Source organism: Lactuca virosa, chromosome 7, assembly GCF_052849685.1.
Source record: "Lactuca virosa cultivar CGN04683 chromosome 7, Lactuca_virosa_CGN04683_v6, whole genome shotgun sequence".
Taxonomy (NCBI): Eukaryota; Viridiplantae; Streptophyta; class Magnoliopsida; order Asterales; family Asteraceae; genus Lactuca; species Lactuca virosa.
The window spans coordinates 11,628,222-11,637,932 of NC_136432.1; the positions used below are offsets into that span (position 1 = coordinate 11,628,222).

Sequence of the window (9,711 nt, forward strand, 5' to 3'; positions counted from 1 at the left end):
AACGAGAAGAACTACTCCACTCATGATTTGGAGTTGGCAGCGGTAGTATTCACATTAAAGATATGAAGGCATTATCTTTATGGCACAAAGTGAAAACTCTTCACTAATCATAAAAGTCTCCAGTATCTATTTGATCAAAAGGAATTGAATATGAGACAACGATGCTCGCTGGAATTACTCAAGGATTACAACTATGAGATACTTTACCAACGTGGTAAAGCAAATGTCGTAGCTGATGCACTAAGTCGAAAAGTAAACCTGGAAAGGAAAAGGCCAAGAGCTTTAAGAATAAAAGTTGTCTCAACACTTATGGAAAGCATTAAGAAAGCTCAGGAAGAAACTTTGGAGAAAAATGACCCAAAGGAAGAACGTTTAGGCAGAACGTTGGTATTCAGTACAAATAGTCAAGCATTGAAGGTATTCCAAAACAGAATTTGGGTGCCTAAGATAGGAAGAATAAGAGATATTCTCATGGAAGAAGCTCACAAGACCATGTACTTAGTTCATCCCGGCAACACTAAGATATATAGGGATCTGAAACCTTACTACTGGTGGCCGACGATGAAGCTCGATGTTGCAAAGTATGTGGTGAAGTGTGTAACATGTGCAAGAGTTAAAGCGCAACAACCATATGGGAATTTAGAACATTTGCCTGTACCCATGGGTAAAATGGAATACATCACCATGGATTTTGTGACTAAAATACCCAAGACGAAGAACGGTCACGACATGATTTGGGTAGTCGTGGATCGGTTCACAAAGAGTGCACACTTCATAGCAGCCATTGAGAGATGGTCTATGGATATTTGCTTTATAATATAGTATAAGATATATATATATATATATATATATATATATATATATATATATATATATATATATATGTGTGTGTGTGTGTGTGTGTGTGTGTATATATATATATATATATGTACATATATATTGGTTGATTGGTAACAACTAATTTCGCAGGTCTGATAATTAAGGAATATTATCATTATCGGATTGAAATCTCTATGTATCTCACTAGGTTTCCCAACCCAAACCACTCGGTTTGTATACATCACATGTATCAAGACTTAAGCCACTGAAACTTGATTGGGATGCTGAGTGATTAAAGGAAAGCCTGACATGGTGTTCATAACCATTAGGTCTTTACACTATAACCTACGTATATGTATTGATTATAACATCCTTAGGGTTTTATTAAATTGAGACAATAACTTGTACTCAAAATGTTTCAAATATACTGGATTTTCCGCAACAATGATCTTAAAAGCATAAATAAAAGTTTTAATTGGTTCTGAAAATTAGAAAATGCCACAGTTGGTATCATAACATTAGTTTAAGCGAACTAGGAATTTAGAGGATTTGTAGACTTAAACTTAGAATGCTACGAAATGATTGTAAAGTGAGTATCTATTTTATTTTTGTGACAACTGGGAAATTCCCGTCAATAATCATCACTAGATATTAGCATCGACAAATGATAACAATAGAGTTTTTCATATTTTGGAAAAATGTGATCTCGCATTCTATGATTTATAAGTAAGAAAAAAGGTTAATAGGTTCAAAAATGAGTAACCAAAAGTTGTACCGCTATTAATAATGGTGGGTGTACTTGGAAAATACACAGCAAAGTGATCCCAAGGATATAAACGTTGTAAAAATCTGACTCCGATTGGAAGAGTTATGATTTTATACAAAGTAAAAATCAACTGCGTTATTAACGTCAAAATAGTATAAATAAATTGGTAGAGTTTTGGCTAACGTCATTATAAGGAAAATCGTAGTACTCCGAGAGAAAAGAACTTTAAAAAGAAAAAATGTCAAAAACAGAGTTCACATAAAGAAGATACGATTTTTGGAAAAATATAAAACACGGGTTAAAAATAAAAGTTAAAATTTGACAACGCAATCTTAAGGAAAGTTGTAGTACTAGTAAATAACTACTCAAAAATATAAAGAGGGTAAGAAAGAAGATTCATATAAGGAAGATACGACATAGAAAATTTAGTGTTGCACACCAAGTGTGCATCATGCTCGACACACACGTCTGACACCCAGATTCGTCGAGATTGGAGAGATGTGGACCATCAAAAGAGTGACACATGGAAAACCTTCGATGGAGCCACAAGTCGAGTACATGACGTGCATAAAGTGCACCGCGCACATATGAACTATAAATAGAGGTGCTCACTTTCTGAATTCTTCACACCAAAAAATCTCTATCTTTCTCTTGACCTATCTCGGAAATCCTCCCAATGACACAAAGCTTCGGGTGCAGTAGCAAGGATATCTGTAACACCACATATTTTTCAAACAAAATTTAATGTTATTGTTTAACCCAAAGGCAAGGTTTAACAAAAGAAAAAAAACATTTAACAAATCATCAGAGTTTAAACACAGTTTCAAAACAATTTCTTGGGTGTTACTAACATTGTATCAAATAAATCATAGCAAGCAAACCAAGATTTACAAGTTCAAAGTCAAGTGTAACTTATGCTCCACTAAGTCTCCCATGGACTTCACTACTTCTAGATCACTTCACACCTTTAGCTATCACCTGAGATACATGGCAATTAAAAAATACGTAAGACAAAATGTCTCGTGAGTTACGTGGGTTTTAGACTTTAAAACATTTCAAGTATTTTCAAAGAAATTCATTTCTTACATAACATAAATTATCATTCATATCATAACATTTACTTCCTTTCTCATTCCCAAGGCCAATGTGGAAAGAACAAATCAATCCACCAAGGTGTCATAATAGGGCATCTACTTCGCGACGGGGATGTACCACCCCAGTAGATTCCTCTAGTGCCTCTTATGAGGTATCATGGTCCGGACGATTTTCATTGCACCATTACATTCTTTCCTTTTTCTATTAACATATAATCATTGAAACATATTCAAAAGACACACTTTAATTTTCAAAACATTTTTCCATAAGATAGTTTAACATTTAGCCATGCACCCCAAAGTGGGGAAAACGTCCATACGTACTCACCTAGTTCTCCGATGTAGGTTACTACCCTCTTTCAAGCTTCTTTCCACAAGTAACACCCCCCTTAAGTACTACCTATTGAATACAAGTAAATGTCAATTAAAATGACCAAAATACCCCTCATAGTTTCTATTACTAAATGTTATTGCTTTAACTCATTCTTTATGTAAAAAAATGAATGTAGGCGAAAACCGCACGTAAATCCGAGTCTGTATGCAAAAGTTATGAAGAAAACAAGAAAATCTCCAATTTAGAGATTTACGCGGGCCGTGTAAATTAAAGCATGCATTTACACGGGCCGTGTTTTCATGTCTGCACACACACAAAACTCGATTTTTCTCAAAATAACACTATACTTTGCATAGTTCTTGAAGACCCTTTTCCAAATCACTTTGTACCATTTATATAGGTTCGCACACTTGATTAGAAGGTGTTTTATCATCCAGAAACACCTCACTTAATCCATTAAGTGCTCATTGAACTCCTTAAAGACATAATGTTTCTCATCTTTTTCAAGAGGATGGTTAGTTAGGCTACAATGGAATTGGACATTCCCAAGTTTACAAATCTTGAACCTAATTCATTGTACACTCATTTGAAAGTTGTTAAGTATATAAAACCACATTTAATCTCATTGTAAATACTCAATCTGACTATGAAGTCCTTAATTCCATTCCATGTTCCAAAATTGCCCTTATGGCCAATAATTCAATATATAAATCAAGGAATCAAGTAATCACCTTATGATTTGAATTCCAATCATTCTAAGAGTATCCATTCATACTTATGAATTTCCTTTACTCATCAAAAGTCCAACAAGTAAGGATTCTATCGTTTTCATCATATTGTCTCCAATTCCACTTCAATTCTAGCATATACATGATTCTACCATCATGGATGAATTTGAGCATTCTAATTAGATTTTTTGCTATCAAATACCATCTGGATCATAGAATCCAATCCCATTTCATCACCAATTGCAATATTCTTAATTTGGATTTTTTTAGGGTTCATGGAGCTTTTTACCCAAATCATCAAAACCATCAATGGAATGATTGGTTTGAGATTAGAACCATCAAAACAACCCAAAGGGGGTTAGAAATTGAAACCCTAATCATAAAATCTTACTAAACTCGACATTAGGGTTTCACCCTCTTCACAACTTCGAATTTTAAGGGTAATAGAGAAGAGTTTTACCTTGCTAGCCTTGATTCCTTCTCTCCTTTGCTTTATTGCCCAATTCTCCTCTTGAATAAAGCCCTAAATGTCTAGAAATAAAGAATTAACCATTAGAGCTCTCTATTCCTTTCAAAATACGTCTAACAAGAATGACGGAAGTGTACTTGCATCTTATTTCCTCAAATTTTCACTTATGGCCCCTCTAGTTTGAGAATTTTGTTAGTTCTTACCATAACTTGTATTTTCCCAACTTTAACATGTTATTAGATATATTTTAACCATTAAAATCCTTATTTTATTTTTAATTTAAATTTTTTTAGGATGTTACAAGTACCTACCCCTTAAGAGGATTCCGTCCTCGGAATCGCCTCGTAGTCTACAATGGTAGGGTACCTCCTCATCATTTCTTCTTTTGTCTCCCATGTGAGATTGGGGCCGAGCGCATGCTTCCATTTGACTAGCACCAAGTCAATTTCCTTGTTCCTTAGCTTTTTGGTCTTTACTTCTAGAATTGCCTCCGGTTCTTCTACAAGTCTCTTCTTCTCGTCAATTCTCAAGTCCTTTAATGGAGTTGTCAATTCCTCTTTTCCAATGTATTTCTTCAAGTAGCTTACATGAAAGGTATCATGTATTCCTTGGAGTTATTGGGGCAACTCCAACTTAAAGGCTTGGGTTCCAACCACTTTCAACACTTTGAAGGGTCCAATGTATCTTGGACTCAATTTACCCTTCTTACCGAATCTCATGACTCCTTTCCATGGGGAGACTTTCAACATTACCAATTCACCTTATTTTATGTCATAAGGTTTTTGCTTCAAACTTGCATAACTTCTTTTCCTATCTTGAGCCGCCTTCATGTTAGCTTGAATAACTTCTATCTTTTCATTTGTTAGCCTCACAAGTTCGGGACCTGTGAGTTTCTTCTCTCCAGCTTCAAGCCAACACAAGGGTGTTCTACATTTCCTTCCATACAATTCTTCATAAGGTGGCATTCCAATACTTGAGTGATAAATGTTGTTATAAGAGAATTCCACCAAGGGTAAGTGGCCGTCCCATTTTCCTCCAAAATCAATCACGCATGAGCTCAACATATCCTCCAAAGTTTGGTTGGTCCTTTCGGTTTGCCCATCCGTCTGAGGGTGGTACGCAGTGCTCAAGCGATCTACAATCACCTAAATGGCATCGTTCTCTTTACTTGTTCTTGGTAGGCCCATCACAAAGTCCATAGTAATGTCTTCCCATTTCCCGGCCGGTGTTTGTAGTGATTGAACCTTTCTATTAGGAAATTGGTGTTCTGCCTTGACTTGAGCACAAGTCAAACAGTTGGAGATGTACTTCACCACTTTTGGTTTCATTCCGGTCCACCAAAAGTGTATTCTCAAATCCCTATAGGTCTTGGTACTCCCGGGATGAATGGAGTATTTTGACTTACGAGCCTTATCTAAAACTAGCTTTCGATTCTTTCCATGTTTGGGGACCCAAATTCGTCCCTTAACGGTCATCAATCCTTGTTAATTTTCACCAAACTCAATCTTCTTTCCCAATCTCTCTTTCTTGACATTCTCTTATTTCAAAGCTTCAACTTGGGCATTCTTGATCATTTTGATTAAATTGGACACCACCTCGATTCGCATTGATCTTCCTTTAATAGGTTTCTCATGAGTCTTTCTACTTAAGACGTCTGCCACCACATTCGCCTCCCCTTCATGATATATGATCTCACAATCATAGTCATTGATGAGTTCTATCCATCTTCTTTGCCTCATGTTTAATTCCTTCTGCGTAAAAACATACTGATGACTCTTGTGATCCGTGTACAATTTGCACTTGGTACCATAAAGGTAGTGCCTCCATATTTTTAGAGCAAAAACAATCGCAGCTAACTCCAAATCATGAGTGGTGTACCATGTCTCCGCATCCTTTAGTTGCCTAGAAGCATAGGCAATGGCCTTTCCTCGTTGCGTAAGTACGCAACCGGGTCCTTTGTTGGAGGAATCACTATAAACTATAAAGTCTTCCATGCCATCGGGTAATGTGAGGAGTGGAGCCTCACATAGTTTTTTCTTCAAGATTTCAAATGCTTGTTGTTGCTTCTTATCCCAAACAAATTTTACTTCTTTTTTGGTAAGTCGGGTAAGTGGAACCGCGACCTTGGAGAAGTCTTGGATAAACCTTCTGTAATAACCGACTAGTCCAAGGAAACTTCTTATCTCGGTTGAAGTCTTCGGGGGTTCCCATTTCATGATCGCTTCAATTTTCACCGGGTCGACTTTTATGCCTTCACGAGACACCACGTGTCCCAAAAACTGAACTTCCCGCAACCAAAATTCACATTTTGAGAATTTTGCATAGAGTTTCTCTTTCTTGAGTATTGTAGGACCTTGTGTATGTGATCTTCATGTTCTTTTTCACTCCTTGAGAATATCAAAATGTCATCTATGAAGACAATGAAAAAATTATCGAGAAAAGGCTTGCAAACCCTATTCATCAAATCCATAAACACGCCTGGGGCATTCGTGAGTCCAAAGGGAATCACAAGGAAATCGTAATGCCCGTAACGCGTTCGGAATGCCGTCTTGCCAATGTCTTCATCTCTCACTCGAACCTGATGATAACAGGAACGAAGATCAATCTTGGAAAAGTAATCCGCTCCTTGAAGTTGGTCGAACAAATCATCAATGCCAGGTAAGGGGTATCGATTCTTGATTGTGACCTTGTTGAGTTCCCTATAGTCAATGCACATGCGCGTTGACCCATCTTTCTTTTTAACACATAACACGGGAGCACCCCAAGGGGACGAATTAGGACGGATAAATCCTTTGTCAAGCAATTCTTGAAGCTGGGACATAAGTTCCCTCCTTTCCGTTGGAGCTAGACGGTAGGGTTCACGAGCAACTGGGTTTACACCTGACACTAGATCAATGCCAAATTCAACTTGTCTTATGGGAGGTAAACCGGGTAAATCTTCGGGGAAAACTTCGGGAAACTCACTAACTACCTTCAATTCTTCAATTTTTTTCCTTTTCTTTCTTCCCATCAATGAAATAGGCTAAGAATGATTCACATCCCTTTGAGAGGCATTTTTGAGCTTTGATTGCCGATATCACACAAGGAAATTTTTTGTCCCGGTTCCCATATACAGAAATTTTTTCACCCTTGGTGGTTTTGATGGAGACCATCCGCTTTCCACATAATATTTTTGCATCATTAGCTCCCATCCAATCCATTCCCACTATCACATCAAACCCTTTAATCCCCATCGAGAGTAAATCAATAGAGAAATTTTGACCATTTATTTCGAGTGAACAATCCGGGTACATGTGGCCCATCGAAACATGGGTACCGTCGGCTATTTCAATACTACAAGATCGTGACAATGTAGCTAGGGGTCCAATTAGTTTGTGACAAAAAGAATGAGATACAAAAGAGTAGCTAGCACCCGAATCAAGTAATATGCGAGCAAGATTAGAGTCAACAAGTAGTGTACCTGCCACAACATCATGGTTTTCCTTTGCCTCTTCTTCACTCATCAAGTACCCACTCCCCACTACTGGGCCCGTGTTTGCTTTCTTGTTAGCCGTTGATCCCATGGTTTCACCCTTTTTCCTGGGGTAATTCTTAATATAATGCCCTTTCTCTTGGAAAGAGTAGCACTCCACGTCACTCGTATCCCGAAATCTTGCAGTCTCCAGCCTTATAACCATGTCGACCACACTTGTAGCAATCAGATGTCCCCAACTTACAATCACCGACATGTCGCTTTCCACAGTTCTTACATTACTACCCTTCTTCTTTCTTGAAGTAGCTAGATGCGGAGTGACTCCTCTTATTAGATCCCGAAGATCCATGGAATTTCCTCTTTTCACCAATCACTTGTCTTTCACTTGCTTTCTTGAGTATCATGTCTTCCACTCTAGAGGCCGCCTCAATTGCATCATCATGTGTAGTGGCTTTTCCCACTTCCAAGGAATAGTCCCCCGGAAGTCCATTAAGGTAGCGATTCACTCGTCCCTCTTCATTGGGTAGAGTATTCCCAAGAAAAGTAAGCATATCGGTGAACCTCTAAGTGTACTCATCAATTGTCATATTGCCTTTTTGAAGAGCAAAGAGCTCATTCACCAACTTATCTTCGCGTCTCGGGGAGCTAAATTTGGCTTTTAAGCGCTTCACAAATTCTTCCTAAGTGGGGGATATAATCCCTTCGGTTCCAATTGCCTCGCGAAGGTTGTGCCATCATCCGAGAGCATCATCTTTGAGCATGTGGCTAGCAAATCCTACTTTCAATCCATCTTCACACCTTCAAGTGTAGAAGACATGTTCCATTTCGGTAATCCACTTCATCACGACCTTTGGGTCTTTGTCACCCTTGAATTCCATAGGGCGGCACGTCATAAAGTCTTTGATTCCACATTCCCGCGCTCCTTTCTGTCCAACTAATGGTGCTTTTAGAGCAATAACCGGAGGTTGGGGTGGTGGAAGAGGTCCATGAGTGGATGACTCGGATTGGGAAACACCCTCGGGGGGTCACCTTGATCCCGAGAGTCCGATAAAGTTCTCGATAAATCCCTCATTCGTTCGTCAATCAATTCCCTCATTTCAATTTGGCTTTGTTCTCGGTGGTCATGTAGAAGCTTTTGGATTTCCTCAAGAGTTACCGAAGGGGGATTAAGCTCACCATCATTGTTGCCTTGGTTGACCACTCTTGGTGGCCTATTCACAAGAGTCCCTTGATTTGGGGCTTATCCACGTCCTTCTTCACGGAATGTTTGACTCCTTGTTCGCGTCATCACGCTACAATACTTCAACACTTTAGTATACATCATTATTCACATATCTATATTAGTAGATTTCAACCATTAGCATGGCATTTCCTAAGACATGCAACTTCTAACAACATTCATAACAAAGGTCTATCCCATATTTGACAAACCCCCTTCATAGTTCCACCGAGTTTGAGTATGTATCATGTGTTTATAATAGTACGGGCCCTATACTATTATACTCACATCATACATAATCAAATTTGATTTCACTATTTAAAAGTTTTGATCCATGGGTTTAAACTACTAATATACTAGTACTACTTTCTTTACTACTTTAAGAGAACTCAAGGTAATATCCTACAAATCCATCAACTTGAAGCATATAAATCCTATGACTTGTTCATATTTTCTATAACCACAGTTTAAGCCTAGGAGTGGAAAGATCCAATCCTAATTCGCTTAAACTATGAATCTGATACCCAAGGTAACACCCCATATTTTTCAAACAAAATTTAATGCTATGGTTTAACCCAAAGGCAAGGGTTAACAAAAGAAAAAAAACATTTAACAAATCATCAGAGTTTAAACATAGTTTCAAAACAATTTCTTGGGTGTTACTAACATTGTATCAAATAAACCATAGCAAGCAAACCAAGATTTACAAGATCAAAGTCAAGTGTAACTTATGCTCCACTAAGTCTCCCATGGACTTCATTACTTCTAGATCACTTCACACCTTTAGCTATCACCTGAGATACATGGCAT

At 37.9% G+C, this 9,711-nt stretch overlaps 1 protein-coding gene across 1 annotated transcript; it reads right to left on the reverse strand.

The window, feature by feature from the left end:
• Positions 1-7,191: 7,191 nt before the first annotated feature.
• Positions 7,192-7,938, reverse strand: LOC145126400 (uncharacterized). The gene has a single exon (XM_079061774.1). The coding sequence runs from the start codon at positions 7,936-7,938 to the stop codon at positions 7,192-7,194; it is 747 nt and encodes a 248-aa protein (XP_078917900.1).
• Between the last annotated feature and the right edge of the window lie 1,773 nt (positions 7,939-9,711).